We start from the raw sequence: 19,650 nt of genomic DNA, 5'->3' as shown, positions 1-19,650 counted from the left end.
CATATTATGGACTTAAAGCAGTCATTTGTCATCATCAATAATTATGTGTAAGCAAATTAGACCAAGATCATTGTGATTTATTATTTGTCCATCAAGCCTCCCAATGTCTAATATTTAAATTTGTTATAAATCCACTTGATTTAGAAGGGTTTATAAAGTGATCTTTTCTTGACAGCCTCTTCCTTCTTCGTCAGTTTGTATCTCTTAAGCTACTGACAATATTTATAATACTTTATGAAAATCTTGAATGCCTAATGGTATTGTGCACCTCTTGCAGTGGACATAGAAATACTGGAAACAATAATTATATGGAAAATTGCATTGTTGGCGCTGACCCATGTGTTCAATTCTTGCCAGATTTTTAGGAAACTTATATCATAGGTTTATATCAGCAATGTCTTGGACAAGTTCGAAAATCAGTGCTGATCAATTATTTTTATACGACTGCAAAAAATTTTGCGGTCGTATATTGGTATCACGTCGTCGTCAGCGTCGTCCAAAGACATTTGGTTTCCGGACAATAACTTGAGTAAATGTAAATAGAAATCTATGAAATTTAAACACAAAGGTTTATAACCACAAAAGGAAGGTTGGGATTGATTTGGGGGTTATAGTCCTAACAGTTTAGGAATAAGGGGCCAAAAAGGGGCCCAAATAAGCATTTTTCTAGTTTCCAGACAATAACTTGTGGAACGGTGTATGGATCTCTCTGAAATTATACCACAAGTTTCCATACCACAAAGGGATGTATAGGATTGGCTTTTGGGGTTTATGGCTCAAACTGTTTAGAAATTAGGGGCAAAAAAGGGGGAAAAACAAGGGTTTCCTGGTTAATGGACAATTAAAAAAAGTACAATGTTATGTTTGGATTACCTCCCTTACACTGCTTTTAAATTATGTATAAAGAAATGTTGTATTGTCTTGAGGTGATTAGCTGTCAATTTATTTTTAGAAGTTACTTGAGGGAAAGAATTTTTTTATTTGGAAAAAGGGGGGGGGTAGGTGAGAAAAAAAATTGGGGGGGGGGGGGGGGCAATTTTTTCTCATATCAGATTTCAGAAATTAAAAAGAAAATTACTTCAAATATTTATTTTTTTGCCAAAAAAAGGAGGGTCAATTCGCAACAGCATAGTGTATTGCACAAAAGCAAAAAAAATAAAGGAGGTAATTTTTTTTTTTTGGGGGGGGGGGGGTCAATTTGCAACAGCATAGTGTATTGCACAAAAGCAAAAAATTGAATATAAATTCAAATCATATAACCAATTCTAAGTTCTTTGACTACAGTTATTCTGTGTCAGAAACCTATTATGTGTCAAATATATTTAATTACAATCCAAATTCAGTCATGTATCGAGCGCGAATGTTGCATCCATTTTTGCCCCAACTGTTCAGGATTGGACCTCTGCTGTCGTATCCAGCTGCGCTCGGCGAAGCAATTTATTAAAAGAGTTATGTCCCTTGGAAATAGTGATTATACGGAAAATTGCATTGTTAGCACTCTGATAAGTTCAATTCTAGCCAGAATTTTATGAAACTTATATCATAGGTTTATAACAGCAATGTCTTTGACACTTTCAAAAATAAGTACTGATCAAATATTTTTAATGAGTTATGCCCCTTGTATATTTTATTTTTATCTAACAACCCACAGTAATTAAAAGCAGACTTTGCAATACCTATCCAAAATAATGTAGGAGTATTACTTTATGAACTCTACCAGTACATGGAAATTTTTTTCTAGTCTTTCATATAAAAACTCATATCTTTTGTTTAATATAAAAGTGTTCAGTCATTTTTACCTGTTCAGAGATATTCTTATGGTTGTGTATTCAACGAGAAAGATTCCTAACAAATTTGTTGTCAACATGTCTTAGGTCATGGGAGGGATTCTTAGAAACCATCAAAATAGTCCATTTTCTAATACATTGTACTGTCTTAGTTTCAAATTTAAGGAATTTTTGCAATGGATACAATACCTAGTTGGAGAAACTCTTCTTGCAAAACAAATTTTGGTGGTTTAAATGTATGCAAGTGACTAAGAATTTACATTGAGTAATCAGCTATTTTGCTATTCCATTTTTTGTCTCCCCTGCGATGAAAGAAGCAAAATTGGAGACATAGGGATTACAATCTGACAGCGCCAGGAGGCATAAACTATTTGTATAAAGCTTTATATTTTGTATGCAGATACATGTAACTTATGTGACAAAGTTTCTGTCTATGATAAGTCCAATGTCCTTGAACTCATTTTCATTGTTTAGTGACTGCTTGAAAAAAAAATTTGTGATGTAAAATAATCATTTATTGTTAGTAATAGGATTAATATATTTGATATATAGCTTCCTTTCAAAGTCTACATTTTATGAATCAGTGATCAAATTTAAGTTTGTGTGGTCAAGTCTGTATCCCAGATACTATAAGCAATAGGTCAACTATATTTTGTGTATGGAATGATTACAAGATTTACATGTCTGACTGGCAGGTTTCATCTGACATTGACCTCATTTTCATAGTTCATTGGTCAATGTTTAATTTTCATGGTTTTGTCAGTTCATCAGATACTATAAGTAATAGGTCAACTATATTTGGTGCATGGAATGATTAAAAGTTGTACATGTCTGTCTGACAGGGTTCATATGACCTTGGCCTCGTTTTCATGGTTCATTGGTCAATTTTAAGTTTATATGAGGTTTGGTCTATTTTCCAGAAGCTATAAGCAATAGGACCACCTTATTTAGTGTGTATGGAATGATTGTAAGGTATACATGTCTGTCTGGCTTTGACCACATTTCCATGGATCATTGATAATGTTAAGTTAATGTGATACTTGTAATAAAACCTTCATATTACAGACTTTCAACATAAATTCAATCATAAAGTAAAGCAGTCAAGACTTTTCAGCATGTGCACTCTTGTTTCCATAATTGTGTAATGTCCTTAAATAGTGAAAATAACTAAAGTCCCCAGACATTTCACTTAAGTTGTTCCTCTTTGACTTTAAAAAGCAGGGATACAGTTTACCTTCTTATGTGTTGCTTCCATTTGCCAAAAAATAGAAAATTGTATGAATATGATGAGGATGATGATGATGAAGGATGGCTGTTTTATGTTCAGTAGCAAATTAAATGCATGTCCAGGATGAGAACATGTTCATTCTATATGAATATGAACACTGCTTTGTTTTAGGAATCAAGCTTAGTGAGGTTTTTTTTATGTGGTAGTTCACAGGAAGAATTATCACCCTACCTAGCCACATTATTCTGATTCCAATCTGACCTGTCTGCTGTTACTCCTTTATGCTGCCTACTTTGTGGTACAGTAAATACCAATAACTTTGACATCTACTGTTGGCAATTTTGAATTTTCAATTCATACCAAAGTAATAACACTTGTCAAGGACTATTACAGCAACATATATGTTAAGTTTGGTTTCAGTTGGTTCAATCATTTTCTTCTGAAGAATTTTCTATCTTCAGCTAATAATAAATTTGAAAGGCCAAGGCAGCCATGTTGAATGAAGGAAAGGTTCACAAGTAACTGTACTTGAAACAGACCTTGTAGGGAACATCTCTGCCTAATTTGATTAAAATTAACATACCAAAATCAATAATTGCCTCTGTTTGTCATGGTTTTTTGTAAACAGAACTAAAAATACAAATGAGGGCTCATTTCAGGGCCAGTTTTTATACGACCGCAAAAATTTTTGTGGTCGTATATTGGTATGACGTTGGCGTCGTCGTCATCTGAAGAATATTACATTACTTTAGTTTAAGTGAATGGATCTCTATGAAATTTTCAAAAGGAAGGTTGGGATTGATATTGAGGGTTATGGTACCAACAGTTAAGGAATTAGGGGCCAAAAATAAGCATTTTTGTAATTTCCAGACAATAACTTGTGTGTTAGTGTATGGATCTCTCTGACATTGTACCACACGGTTCCATATCACAAAGGGAATGCTGGGATTGATTTTGGGGGTAATTGCCTTAAAATTTTAGGAATTATGGGCCAAAAAAGGGGCAAAAAACAAGCATTTTTCTAGTTTCATGACAATAACTTGTGTGTTAGTGCATGGATCTTTCTGAAATTGTACTGCAAGGTTCCATATTACAAAGGGAAAGATGGAATTGAGTTTGGGGGTAATTGCCCAAAACGTTTAGGAATAAGGGGCCAAAAATAAGCTTTTTTCTAGTTTCCAAAAAATAACTTGTGTTCAAGTGTGTGGATCTCTCTGAAATTGTACTACAAGGTACCATACCTCAAAGGGAAGGCTGGGATTGATTTTGGGGGTAATAGCCTCAAAATTTTAGGAATTAGGGGCCAAAAAGGGGCAAAAAACAAGCATTTTTCTAGTTTCAGGACAATAACTTGTGTGTAAGTGTATGGATCTTTATGAAATTGTACTTCAAGGTTCCATATCACAAAGGGAAAGCTGGGTTTGAGTTTGGGTGTAATTGCCCTAAACGTTTAGGAATTTGGGGCCAAAAAACAAGCATTTTTCTAGTTTCCAGACAATAACTTGTGTTCAAGTGTATGGGTCTCTCTGAAATTGTACTACAAGGTACCATACCACAAAGGGAAGGCTGGGATTGAGTTTGGTGGTGATGAATCATAAGGGGGTTCAAAAAATTTGGGGGGGGATTTTTTTTTCCTTTTTTTTTTCTTAATAAACTTTCCATTTTAAGTTGGTTATTTCTGACTTATATATATATAAGCAAATAATAATGATATGGTTTGAATAGGTAAATTAAAAATTTTCAAGTTCTTAGACCACATTCATTCTGTGTCAGAAACCTATGCTGTGTCAAATATTTAATCACAATCCAAATTCAGAGCTGTATCAAGCTTGAATGTTGTGTCCATACTTGCCCCAACTGTTCAGGGTTCCACCTCTGCGGTCATATCAAGCTGCGCCCAGCGGAGCATTTTAAATCCATTGTTATGCCAAGTTTTGTTTAAATTTTCCAAAGCCTTTTCAATTGAAATGCCAAGTTTTGTTTAAATTTGCCATGTAGGTAGTCTCAGAGCATGTCAAGCGATCACATTAGCTCACTAGGCCTTTTGGTCATGTAGGATAATAATCTATTGTACTGATGTAGTCTGTTAAGAAGAAGCACTAAATCTACTAACAATTAATATTAACTTTTATTATGAACATTAGGAACACTTGTTTAACAAACATGAGTTAACATGTATTTACAACAATAAAAAAAGTATAATCTGAACATATAGAACAAACAAATAAACCATTATTGTAATATTTATATCTTTATAATTATTTACCAAAAAATTGAAACATAGGAAATGAAAATGTACAATTCAACAAAGAAATACTCAAAACCTGTCACATGAACTGGTCCTGAAAAGAAAAGTTTCATTTATATAATACTATGAATTTTTGGAGTCATTTTCTAAAATATGTTTCTTGCTTCATAAGTCAGTATAAGCATGATGATATATCTTTAAAATGACAAAAATTTACATCAGTGTCTTTGCTGGATGACTAAGCATAAAGGAACCCTTATTGCATTAATTTTGGCCCAAATCATTTAAAATGTGAAACTCTCCTATTACTCTTATTTTTGCTTACCCATCCTTTAAATTTAATTACCACCAACCCTTCTGTCAAATTCCCATCTTTCAAAAAGATTTTACATGTTCTATGGGAAATACTGAACTTGATACAGACAAACATTTCATCAAAAATTTATCATCATTTTCTCTTTATTCTTGTGATCAGATATTTAAAAAAAATCCCAACTCATTTTATTTTCTAATGCTGATCTCATATCCATACTGTGCATACTTGTAGAATTGAACAAAATAGTTAAAAATTAGGCAACAGAGACTGGAAGTACATATATTTAAAAAAAATTGTGAAATTGCCAGGGGAGATAACTTTGTAACAAATTCAATAAATTTAGGGGGAGATAATTTACTTAGATAATAATGTAAATTGACCAAGTTATGTTTTGTCATGTTGATGAAATAGCAAGAAAACTAAAAAGAGTTCATTTTATTTCCTGAAAGCATCTGATCTAAGTAATGCCAAAACCAAAGTTATCAATTTCCATTAGCAAGATTTTTTTTATTCCTAGAAAATAATTTTCCTCCATTTTAAATTGTTACAACTTTTGGACCCACATTTTTCCAAACTTCAAGTATCGTGACCTATATTTTTAAGCTGAATTTTGAATATATATATACATTTAAATCCCTGTCATAAAATTTATGGAAACTTTTTGTTAATTCCTGTGTCTTCATTTTAGTCTATCCTCTTGTTTACATACACAAAGGAGTAAGTTCGGTAAGGGCCAAATTTGGCCCCGAATATTAAGTTCAATGTTTCAGGATAAAATGTGTTTTAAGTAGATGAAAAGACATGTGAGAAAGTAATATAGAACTATTTTGCCAGAGTTTTATTTTTAAGCATTGATTTTGACATCCCAAATAGGTTAAAAATAGAGATTTTTGTGAAATTGGACAAAATCATCCGGATTTCAACCAAACTAAGACCTAGGAAGCATAAAGCGCATGTGTCGACAAACAAAATATTCAAGTCAGATATGTAAAATGTCATAACAAACATTAGGTTTAAATATCTTTGTTGTCAACGCATGCGCTATATGTTTCCTGTCCAAAAAATCAACGTAAATTTCCCTGTTTTCATCGAATTTTCACGGAAAATCAAAATGAGTGCTGTTTCTGAAGTCATGAATAGAACCCAAAAAATAGATCTTCAACAAAAAGACGTTTTTCCAATAAAGTCATCATATTACCTATGATTCCTTGTGACATTGGTCAATAAATCCTAATTTCAACTTTCAGCTAGAATGAGGGGCCATTTTAGGGCCTTATCAAACCTACTCCTTTAGTTTGTTTCCCAAACCATAAACTGTTTTTTTCTTAATCAAGTGCTAACATACATCATGTATTCACTCGAAAAAGTTTGTAATACAGTGAAACCTGTATATTAACAGAAATATTTTAAAATGGATGTACGCTTTAAAATGCTAAATATTTTTTCTCAAGAACAAAAAAAGCCTGTCTAATCAGAACAAAAACTTATGACTTTATATTAACGCCTCTGAAGTTTCTATCTATCTATTATAGTTTTTAGGATATTAGGCAAAAGAGCTAAAAATTTGTAATAAACTGTTAACACAGAGATATGTCTTGCCTTTTTGTAATTTTGATAATGCAAATCTTGAAATTAAAATAGCAATACTTTAACATGTAAGTTATGCAAATATTCAAAGTCAATGAACCATGACTGAAGGTACATGGCTAAACAATCTCCATGGAAATGAAATGTGCCAATGCTAATACAACTGCATGCATACCAAATACCATTGACTTATCATAAGTTGTTCCCTTTAAACAAACCCAAACACAAACATTAACTTGTAAACTATGTGAAAGTTTCAAAGTCAATGAACCATGATGAGGGGGTGGGGCTATATAATCTCCATGCTAACAAGACTTGCAAATGCCAACAAATTTGCATATGAAATACCATTGACTTAACATTAGCTGTTCATCTTAAACTGATCTAATCAAAACTAATACATGTCAACTAAGCAAAAGTTTCAAAGTCAATAGACCATGACTTAGGGGGTGGGGCCAAATATTCTCCATGGAAATTTGATGTGCTAATACTTATACAACGCAGCATACCAATTAACATTTGCCTACCATTAATGGTTCCCCTTGAACTGACCTAATCACAAACTAATACATGTAAACGCAGCAAAAGTTTCAAAGTCAATAGACCATAACTGAGGGGGTGCAGCAAAATAATCTTCATGGAAATGAGATATGCCAATACTTATACAACTGCATACCAAATATCATTGACCTACCACTAGTGATTCCCCATAAACTGACTTAATCACAAACTAATACATGTAAACTAAGCAAAAGTTTTAAAGTCAATAGACCATGACTGAGGGGGCAGGGCCAAATAATCTCCATGGAAATGAGATGTGCTAATGCTTATACAACTGCATACCAAATATCATTGACCTACCACTAGTGGTTCACCATAAACTAGACCTAATCACAAACTAATACATTGTTGACGCTACCGCCGACACCGGAAACAGCATACCTATGTCTCGCTTTTTGACTCCGCCAAGGCGAGACAAAAATTAATAAACATGATTGATGCAATTAAAGGCAAAGCTGAACTCAAATTATGTAATTAGAATTTAAAATTAGAGTTCTAAATTAATGCTATAGTAAATGAAATATCATCACATCATTAACTGTCTTTTACAATAATCATGATAATGCAAGCAAAACATCACAAATTTGTTTAATTCACAGTTTGCTTTTCCTTTGAATTCAGAATTCAAAATGAATATTAAAATAAAAGAAATATTGCAACAAAAGTTTTAACAAGGTCAACACATAAAAAAACATGTTCATAATAGGTGGTCTATATCATTAAAACATATCTTATGTATAAGTAGAAAGCGAAGGCGCATGATAGGGGAACTATCTGAAGGAAAAAATAATTCATGTTTTACAGACGGATTGGAAATTTGATCCAACCACTAATAGCAGGAATTTTACAGTGCCTTTCACTTTAGCCTTGCTGATTTTTCACATTGCTTTATGGAAATGATTACATTACCGGTGTATATATATAATATGTACATTATACATATACATAATATAGCTAGCTACTACCAGTACCATGACCCAAAATTAATAATCATTCAGTTTTCAACTGTTATAATTTGATTCATTTTATTGTTCATGTCGGTGGGGTTTTGGAAGGTTTTTCCATAGTCATTTGTAGAGTCAGTCTCAACTACCAGTACTTCAAAAGCTTTAAGTATTCAATTATTTTGATTTGTTTCAAATGTTACATATACCGGAGGAGTTTTTGAAGGTTTCTTCTCAATCATTTGCAAAGACACAGTTCCATCACCGTTGTCAATTTGATTGGCTATTTTATGTCTCCACCGAAGATGTTCATCTTTTGTTTTAGAGTCTGAGAACACACTTATACACAAGGGACATTTAATGAAGTTCTTTTCATTTTGAACACAATATGGTACAATAAATTTTGTTACTAAACCTGTAACCATGGGAGTATCTACAGATGAAGCCTCCATATCAAAGTGAGGCTGACTTATTGATGCAACGCTTTCAATGGTAAGCCCAGAGTTCTCATTCCTTTCGCAGTCCTTTAATGTTTCAAATTCATATGGATTTTGTGATATTGTTTTAAATTCATCCATTGCCCCTTCTCTCCTCTCTTGAATTTCCTCTTTTTGTTCATTCGGTAAAACAGAATGTATTTCAAATAAATGTTTGTTTCTTGATGAAGTATTGGCAAAATAACCTTTACAAACATCACAAATAATCAGTTCATTAATGCAATTTTCTTCTTCATGTTGGTCACGATCTTGTCGATCACTGAATCGTAACTGACAATGATAACAAGCATATCGATATTGACTCTGATCCACATCCATGTCTTGAACATCAGAAGGTTGTGTTACTGTTGACATTGTCTGATCTGTCATCTTAGCTGCCTTTGTTGTAGATTTGACAGCAACAGATCTTTTCTTTATCTTTCTCTTCGGTGGTTTCCTACGTAGTGACATTGTAAATTCTGTTTCATCTATATCTGCCATCAATTCCTTTCCAGAGGGAGTGTAAACATCATCCTCTTTGTCACTGTTTTCATCTAGAGAATCTAAGTCTTCCTCTGGGCTACTGAAATCTGCTGACTCATCATAAACTACAGTCTTTTTCTTTTTTCTTGGTGGTTGTCTTTTCCCTACAGCAGATGATTTTTCCTCTAACATTTTCCTCACTATAGTGTCAAATTGAACTCCTGATGATTTTGATTGTTTTGATTGACTTCTGCCTTCAGAAGACGACTGGCTGACATCAGAGTGTTGTGACATCTGCATATCTCCAGATGGACCACTTGGAAAAAGGTCCTGGAATGTCGCAAAAGGGAGACGATAAAGTAATGAACTATCTGGGTCATCATTCTTTTCAGTAGTTTGTTGAGGAGTTTTGGGTTCTGTTTTTGTCTTTGGTGCAGAGGTGACTGCTGCTTTGCGATTTTTTGTATATGTTTCTTCCTTTCCATTTAAAATCTTAGCTAATATAGAATTGGAACTTATTTGAGTTGCTTGATTCTGACTAGACATAATTTCATTCATGCTCTCTTTTTTATTTTTATCAGTACACCCTCCAAAATCAGTATTAGAGGTACCGGTAGTTCCCCCATAATCTGCTTCATTCCATACAGGCTCATTCTTAACATTGATAGTAGTGGATTTCTCATTTGCTTGTTCTTCAAAGTTATCTCCCATGTCATGACTAGTTGCTATTTGATCAGTCATTTCCTCATCTACTGGTTCCTCTTTTACTGACATCATTAGCTCACCAGTGTCATTTAAATTACTTTGTTCTACCTGTTCAATACTCTCTTGTTCAGACTGTTGTGCCTGTTTTTGTTTATGAGATGACAATATTTTTAAAAGACTAGATGCAGGCCTTTCACTATCTATAACTGGTGGACTGGGAGCCATGTTCCCATACAAACTCTCTTTATGCTGTGGAATTGGATTTACTGATGATAAAGTCGGGCTTGCACTTGAAGAATGATTTCTATGATTTTCTTGTAAAGTTTGTACTAAGAATGGAAATCTTGCTGAATTTTCAGGTGTTACACGAGATGGAACTTGTTTTCTACTACTACTAGACGATGAAGATGATGACTGTTGTTTTGAGGCACTCAGGCTATTACTTTGAGACCCTGAATTCGGAACAACTAACATGGGCTGAACCTGACTGTCAGTTTTATTACTGATTATGTCTGCTCTTGCTCTACGTTGTTTGGTACTCGTTTTAGGATTGGATAAAGTGTTAACACTTGTAAATAGCTGTCCTTTTTCAGTTAATAAATCATGAATCTTAACAACATGTTGTTCCTTTGAATTTAATACAGAAATACAGATAAGTCCATCCACTTCTATTGTACTATTGTAGTTTTCTTTACACAGACTCAATACTGAATCTCGCAGTGTAAAACAAATTCTCTCTTTATCCTCTTCACTCTGAAAAAAAAAATTTAAAGTGGCATAAGTTTATAAATAGAGATCATTTGAAGTATATGAAAGAGTGAAGAAAAAAATCTCAATAAATAAGATGCTACAATGCTATATGGGATTATCCCATATAACTGCCTGGATGACATTAAAGACATGCTACTACAGAAACATGATGGCCTGTCGAGGACAAGTAAGTGAAAAGATTAAAATATCGATAAAACGTAATCTCATGATACAATAGCAAAAAATCCTGAACTCAATCTGCTAGGTTTGTAGATTTTTGAGTCTGCTCCTATAATCATGACAATAATATTAACATATTCTCTCTTTTATCAATCATTTTTGCAGTCAATAACTTTGCATCAGGTTTTCAATCAGTTCTTATATAATAAAATTCTTATAAGGCATCAATCAAAACAACAACTTAGCCATGTAACAATTAAAAAAGAACTGGATGTTGTGCAAAACACACTGTAAATTATTGAAAACACTTTTTATCTAGGAAAATTTCTTTAAGAGTATTTCAATAGGTTTTTCCCTGTTTGTCCTGCATGTACCCTTTAGAAGAAATTATCATCAGTGTCACATATATAAAGTTGAGAATGGAAACAGGAATTGTGTCAAAGAGCAGAAAACAGCCCAAGGCCTCCAATAGGTCTTCAACACAATGTACATTTTAGGAAAATATAAAATTGACTTGTAAAACACAGTAGGTACTTTAGAAACAGGAACATTTTTTTTTATTAAAACGAAATCGACATAATTTAAATATGGACCGCAATGAGGACTCCAAATTGAACTGTGATGTAAAAAGTAATTTGGGTGTAACCGTTCTCTTGCAACAGAAGCAGGATGAGCATAACAGGAGGCTTTTAATAATAAAAGTCTACTATACATATATATGGCTTCATTTAGTACATTTAAAACGATGAATTGCAGGATAAAAAGTTGTGTGAAGATACTGACGAGCATTTGCTTTCAATGTTTTATTATATGCGTTTTGATATGTATGTTTTGCTTTATTTGCTTTTGCTTTGTTGGATTTGAAAGTTATCCAGAGATTATGTTTGAACCTTGTCTTGTACATCATGTATATACCGACAATAAATAAAGCTTTATGTCTTATTTCATCTGTTTATGAAAGGAACATTTCAATTGAACATGTACTTTAAATTTCCAGAATAAAGTTTAACGACTTACATGACCTATGATCAGTATTTATTTTAGTTACATATATATTTAACAAGCACTTTCAATCCGGTCTAGAAACATTATAAGCCTCAGAGCCCTTCACATGGAAATGAAAGTGTCATGACTTCACACGATAAAATAAGCTGTGTAAGCTAAAGATCAAAACCCAAAATAGTACCCAAACCCGAAATCCATCATAGTTATTAGCATTTGACTTATGTTTATTCCATTGCTGAGGGTCTGGATGGGGGTCCTTCAGTTCTGTATTCTTTAATTTTTTAGCTAAGTTTTCTCTAATCTTCATATTTATTGCCATTATTCTCTATTCTTTATTTATTTTCCCTATTCCTTTTTTTTTGGGGACTTTTTTTCTGCACATATTACCTATTATTTTCTATTCTGTAAACCCTATTCACATCCTCATGGATGATACATTTTATATGCTACCTAATAAAATTGAGAATGGAAATGGGGAATGTGTCAAAGAGACAACAACCCGACCACAGAACAGACAACAGCAGAAGGCCACCAACAGGTCTTCAATGCAGCGAGAAATTCCCGCACCCCGAGGCGTCCTTCAGCTGGCCCCTAAACAAATATATATACTAGTTCAGTGATAATGAACGCCATACTAAACTCCAAATTGTACACAAGAAACTAAAATTAAAAATAATACAAGACTGACAAAGGCTAGAGGCTCCTGACTTGGGACAGGCGCAAAAATGCGGCGGGGTTAAACATGTTTATGAGATCTCAACCCTACCATTCTTGGGTCGGACATTTCTTCTTCTCTAGATACACCTATAGAGCCACTCTTGTAATAATGCAGATCATGGACTCTGGCCATGTGTTGCTGAAGCTGATTGGTCCGGCTCTGTGGGGCCGAATAGTTGCATTGTGGATGGACACAGTTTATCATTGGTCCATGAACTGTCTGGGTATGTCGTATTAATGTAGCTCGTCTGTTAAAAGTTTTATCACAAATTTCACAGCTGAGAAACTTTACTGTATCTGTATTTTCACCACTGTGTTCATGTGAAGTCATTTGCTGAAATAAGATACAATATATATATATTCATATACAATTGAAAAAAAATCATCTATCTATTAGTTTAAATAAAAGAACAGAGTTCCAATGTCCCCTGTGTTACACATATTTTATCTGTCCAAGGGCAATAACTATCAAAAATTGTTTTTTCTTGTTCTTTAAAACTTTTTAAAAATATCTTAACAGAGATATTGCTGATATAAACCTTTAATATAAATTTCATACTTATCTGGCAAGAATTGTACACGTGAGTGCACTCACAATGCCATTAACTATAAAATTAACATTTCAGAGGGACATACAACTGAACAAATAATTGATCAGCATTGATTTTTTTATTTGTTCCAGACACTGCTGATATAAACCATCAATATACATTTCATAATAATCCTTCAAGAAATGTAAGCTCAAAATTAAAGCACTTACAATGCAATTTTCCATATAATTATTATATCCAAGGGGCATAACTCTTTTTTCAAAACTTGATTGGCACTGATTTTCGTAACTGTCCGGAGACAATTTTTTTTCTTGATATAAATATAAAAGAAGAGAAGAAACATGCATTCTGAGAGTTTTGCATGGCAATACATAGTCCCCTACTGGTTAAAAATTCATTGTACTGGAACAAAATGCTAACTTCGTCTATAACTTGTATTGGTGTAAACTATATAACAAATATCAAGTCAATATCTTCAAGCATGATGAAAAAAAAGTGTAGAAAACTAATTATTTCAGTGAATTTTCTAAGTCCAAAGACCATAACTCTGCACAAAATCATCATACCAGAACAAAATTCCAACTTGATCTGTAACTTGTCATGATAAAACAATATACCAAATATCAAATCAATATCTTCAAGCACCAAGAAAAAAGTGGAAAACTGATTTGCAGGACTGACAGATGGACAGACAGACAGAGTGCAAACCTAAAATCTATAAAAAAATATTGATCACATCTACTAAAATGTTACTGAAAATGCTGTACTAAAAGAATGTCGTAGAGAAATGTCAAATATATAAATTACAATCTACTTTTTTATTCTTCAGAAAATTGACCTGTATAAACCAAAGTCCCTCAACCAAATAGCTAAGAGCTTAATACAATCATTTTGTTTTGCTGTTTAAAGAAATTACTTTGTATATATTGATTTATCAGAATCAAAAGTGGTCTCTAACTGATGTGGTTAATACAGTTAATATTAAGATCAACGAAGGTCATTCACATTTAGACCTAAATACCCTTTATTTATCCATTTTAACACTGTAAAAATAACTACAGTAACTAAAAACTTTAAAAAAAAGTTTCAATATAAAAATACTTCAACAATGACTGCACTGGCTCCAAAGAAGAGTGCCACTTCTTTTTACGATATTACCAGTGTGATAAACCAATCAGTGAATAAATACTTAATGCAAAACTTGTGGACACAGATGATACCCCCCTTGCATATAACGTTATAAAGGGCCATAACTCAAGAACTGTAAAAGTGACACTACCCAAATTTGAACTTGATCTGAGTTTTGTGGTAATAAGCATTGTTTATAAGTTTCATAATATTTAGTTGACGTAAACTTAAATTAGAGAACAGAAACGAAAAATTCAGCAATTTTTCCATTTTTAAAGGGCATAACTCTAGAACAGTAGAAGTGACGCCACCAAATTTCATTCTTTATCTGTGTTTTGTGGTAATTAGCATTGTGCATAAGTTTCATAACATTTGGTTGAGTCAAACTAAAATTAGAGAACAAAAACTAATATTTCAGCAATTTTTCCATTTGTAAAGGGGCATAACTTTAAAACGGTTAAAGTGACACCACCAAAATTCAAACTTGATCTGTGTTTTGTGGTAATAAACATTATGGATAAGTTTCATAACATTTGGTCGAGGCAAACTAAAGTTAGAGAACGGAAACGAAAAATTCAATTTTTCCATTTGTAAAGGGGCATAACTCTCGAATGGTAAAAGCGATGCCACCAAAATTCAAACTCGATCTGTGTTTTGTGGTAATAAGCAATGTGGATAAGTTTCATAATATTTGGTTGAGGCAAACTCAAGTTAGAGAACGGAAACCAATTTTGGGATGTACAGACGGACAAGGGTAAAACTTAATGCCCCCTCCGCTACGGCAGGGGCATAAAAATGTACTGCTATGTATTCTTAATCCTTAAACCTGTATACACATACTATCGAAGAGTATTCATCATGTTCATTTCATATGACATCAAACACTAACATGTATAAAATGAAGACATGACATTTTACATGTAAGGATGAAGGAGAGAGATGAAGCACAATGTTTTTTTTTCTTTTTAACATACATGTATATATTTGTATGCTATTTTCGTTATAAAGATGCAAATTCAAAATAAACGCCCCTAAACAAAACAAAATCTTGTACAACCTATTTCAGTTTGGTTACTTAGAAGTAGTAATTTTCTATAGCCACTGTATTGTTCTGACAATGAATCAAATCTTACAATGCCTCATTTCAAATCCCCAATAATTATTCCCCTGCATTCATCTCATCTGTATTTTTTCAAATTAGCAAATGAAAATAAATATTAAAAGAACAATTTACAGACCAAAATTAATTAGTAAAAATTTTGCTATGGTTTTCGATGTTTGGTCTCTATTGAACTTTAATCATTTTAATTTACCACTTATGTAGACTATCTATGGATAATTTAGACTGTGTTATATTGTTAGCATTTGTTCATTGTTGAAGGTCATATAATGACCTCTTGATTAACCTGAGTTGTAGAGTTGCTGTCACATTATTTACTTCACAACTCCTATTCATAGTTGTTTACCACTAAAGAGTTTTGTTGATGAAATTGTGCAGGCATGTCCATCATAGTTATGAGAAAAAAACATAAAATATCTATTATTTTTTTTTATTCTTTTCAGGGTGAAAAATTTAAATACATGTATCTGGCCTATAATTGTCCTTTTTTGCTGATACAAGTATTTCTGTCTTTTCTTTTTTATGAACAAAATGGTTGTTGGTACATGTACATATAGTTGTTCCACTATCCTGTCTTCTTTTCCTCTGTTGTTACATTATTGATGGAATTAATCACCAGATTTTCACTAGCCATGACCAACAAGACAAGTGCCGCTAGTGGAGCAAGAACTGTTTCCTAGAACCTCAGTTCAACACCGTTTTTGGTGGGGTTCATGTTGCTTGATGTTCATGATGTTATTAAAGTTTTCTATGAAATGTTAAAATGGACTTCCCTCTTTGTTGCAGTTTGTTATCATATGGTTTGGGATTTTTTTTGTCACTTCAAAAAATTGTTATCATAGACTTTAAAATCATTCACAGATCAAACTGACAAGACTGGTAAAAATACCAACTGAACTGTAAGAAGTTAATTACCCTCTTCTCCCATGAAAGTACTGTCCTCCAATTGGGGTGTTTTCATATTATTTATTAACATGCTTGTTGTAAGAGAAACATCCGTAATGGTTATATATGTGCAAATAATTTACACTGTGACTGTAGATAACTACTATGTATGTTGAAAAAATTAATTACTGTACCAGCCAGGATTCAATCCCAGTGTCATAACTGGGACCTCTGGCACTGTAAGCCACCACTCTACCAACTGAGAGAAAGGGGTACTCCACTAACACAGCTAATGGAGGGTGGTTAATGATTTTTTTAAAATTAATTATTTAGTTTGACTCAGCTGCATTGGATTTCCCTTTAAGCATCCACTCTTGGTGCTAATACGGCAGATTAGTCATTATATCCATTATTCAATATTATTTGCAGTATGTATATCTCATAGTAAAATGTGTGGGTGTTTTCTATGTTGTTTTTTTTAAAGAGATTTCTCCATAAGGCTCAAACTACTCAAGCCTTCTGTTTATTCAGTAGTCCAAATACACTTTTATACCTGGTGCACTTGAGTCAATGTCAACATAATATCAATAGAATTATTATATGTTGTTGTTATTTTGGTGCATGTTTTTCTTTTTGTTTTTTTGTTGTTTTTTATTACATGTCTATTGTCTAGATTGCATTGCATATGTTATATTGTTTATAATGATATTGTTTATGTGCAGTATGCCCTCTATATCATGGGGCTCTGATTTGGTGAATATAAAGCACACTTTCGCAGCTTATGGAGGGCCATTATATATTTACTTGGCAATGGGAAGCACCCCTATAGAGCAAAGGGTAGTAAAGATTGTCACAGTGACTGTCTATTGAAATATATATCATCCAGTGACTATTTACTGTTGAACTCATATCAAAAGGCTGGATTCAAACAATTTAATTTTAGAAAATACTGTATCAGTCACTCTGTCACGTCTGTAAATTTCCTCCCCCTTTTATTTTTCCTCAACTTTCATTTTCATGTAATATAAAAAATTTCACTATACTTAACAAGTAGCAATCATTATCATGTAATTCAGTTTAATACTTCATTGTCAAACTGAACATACTCAAATTACCTGATTCAATCCCAGACATACATGTTGTCAATCCCATTCTGTCATACGTGACATAATCAAAGCAACAACGTGTTTCTATGGAAACGTTTTTTTCTTTGTCAACCATTCATAATGTTAAAATTCAACCGTCTTACCTGTTAAAATGTTACATTAGAATATTACTTTGGTTCTCGTGACATGGAGAAATATGGCGATTCACCGCCGACTATTGAACCCTGGTGTAAACGACCTTGATCTTATTTCTTGGCTGTGACCTTTGGACGCATGACCCCCACATTTCAACCTTGATACGACCCGTGTCATCTTTGCAACCTATAAAGATAATGCACAAGACATGCTAATATAATAGAACATATATTTAAATGTTAAACTGATGCAAGACGTTGCAATTGGCAAAAAATACTTGCTTTATTTGCAGAAAAATATAAACAATGATAACCGGAAGTTAACATGCTCTAGTCAATACAAATTACAAAATCGGTCAAATGATATAAATGAAACGAAAGGTAACTGGTTTGGTTAGTAAGTTAATACTTTATTTTGAGAAGGTAGACAGTTAGCAATACAATATCTAATCTTTCCTGATGCACTAAAATTATAAAAAATCAAACAAAATCAAATTAAAATCATGTAAATGGGTCTGGATAGGGTTTACAAGAATACACCTTATCGCTATTCCCGCTTGACCCGAGAATCTGTCCCGCTCGAACTTTTGACGTCATACAACAATCACTTTTCCATTGTGGCGTCAGATATTTTCTATTATAACGTCAAAATTTTACGGGAACTTGTGTGATGTCCAGTAATGGCGGACAAATAGCGATAATTAAGGTGTATAGATATTACGGGCCAGAAAATGGGGCAAAAAACAGGAATATAGAAAAATAGACTAGAAAAACAATGAATATAGAAAAAAAGGCAAGAAAATAAAGAATAGAGAAAAATGGACAAGAATAAAGGAACAGAGTAAATTGACTTACAAATTAAAGAATACAGAAATAAAGGACTCTCATGTACAGTAAACTAATAGTCGTGCACCTAAATATTATATTCAATGATTTTCTTTTTTAATATGTACATTAAATATACTTTTCTATCAAGGTGTCATTATTTTCCCAGTTTTAGGAAGGATTTTTATAGTGATTTCTATATATATATGACCTGTATGATCTGAGATTACTTCAATGTATAACAAGTCTCAGATATAATTAAAAGTTTTCTTCGTAAAATTTTACTAGGGCTCGGAAAATATAAGTTTCCATTATTTGAGATATCAATGTCTATTCACAGTAAACTTTATTAGCATATACATTTTTAACTTTTTAATAATAGCAGAGACATATATACTAGTTATATAGACTGTCCGTTATAATCCCCCGTATATTGCAAAAGTAGTAATGAATGGTAAATATAACCGATCATAATAATATTACCGAACATCTGTTGTGAAAACACAGTGGCGGATCCAGGGGTTGGAACCCCCCTTTTTTTGGACGATCAATGCATTTGAATGGGGACATTTAGTTGGAACCCCCCTTTTATCCGGGGTTGGGAATCCCCCCCCCTTTTTTTTAAATGGCTGGATCCGCCCCTGAAACGGTTTCAGCCGACCTGGACGATATAGAGGATTTTTTCTTCAATGGACTTCAAACCGAACTCCGTTTGATAAATTGACTTAACGGGTTGTAATGGATCTTGTTGTTCAATTACTGTTTCTATAATAAAAAATAAAAGATAATTACCAAGTCGCAAATTTATAGTTCGAAGCAATACTCAAATGTTACTATGTTTTTTTTGTATCATATGTTTTGGGCATTGCAACCTTTAATGTTTTTGGCGTTGTGAATTACAGCGATCAATATTG

At 32.9% G+C, this 19,650-nt stretch overlaps 1 protein-coding gene across 2 annotated transcripts; it reads right to left on the bottom strand.

Moving 5' to 3' along the window:
* Positions 1-5,124: 5,124 nt before the first annotated feature.
* Positions 5,125-18,133, bottom strand: LOC127716079 (uncharacterized). 2 transcript variants are annotated; one of them, XR_007988752.1, is made up of 4 exons: positions 17,921-18,133; positions 13,037-13,321; positions 8,024-11,088; positions 5,125-7,856 (listed from the first exon to the last, which is right to left on the bottom strand). XR_007988752.1 is itself a non-coding variant. In XM_052222163.1 (3 exons), the coding sequence occupies exons 2-3, from the start codon at positions 13,316-13,318 to the stop codon at positions 8,845-8,847; spliced, it is 2,526 nt and encodes an 841-aa protein (XP_052078123.1). In that variant the 5' UTR covers positions 13,319-13,321; positions 17,921-18,133; the 3' UTR covers positions 5,125-8,844. The 2 variants fall into 2 exon arrangements, 1 of the variants encoding a protein (XP_052078123.1); XM_052222163.1 differs by having other exon boundaries at positions 5,125-11,088.
* Between the last annotated feature and the right edge of the window lie 1,517 nt (positions 18,134-19,650).

The sequence above is a fragment of the Mytilus californianus genome, unplaced genomic scaffold (assembly GCF_021869535.1).
Source record: "Mytilus californianus isolate M0D057914Y unplaced genomic scaffold, xbMytCali1.0.p SCAF_9, whole genome shotgun sequence".
Lineage (NCBI taxonomy): Eukaryota > Metazoa > Mollusca > Bivalvia > Mytilida > Mytilidae > Mytilus > Mytilus californianus.
The sequence above is the reverse complement of the archived record's forward strand: the minus strand, read 5'-3'. Positions and strand labels throughout refer to the sequence as shown.

Excerpts from the sequence above, each read along its gene's own strand:
- LOC127716079 (XM_052222163.1), bottom strand. The coding sequence starts at position 13,318 with ATGACTTCACATGAACACAGTGGTGAAAATACAGATACAGTAAAGTTT. Across the intron at positions 11,089-13,036 it reads AAATGTCCGACCCAAGAATG|AGTGAAGAGGATAAAGAGAG; the intron begins GTAGGGTTGAGA and ends TTTTTTTTTCAG.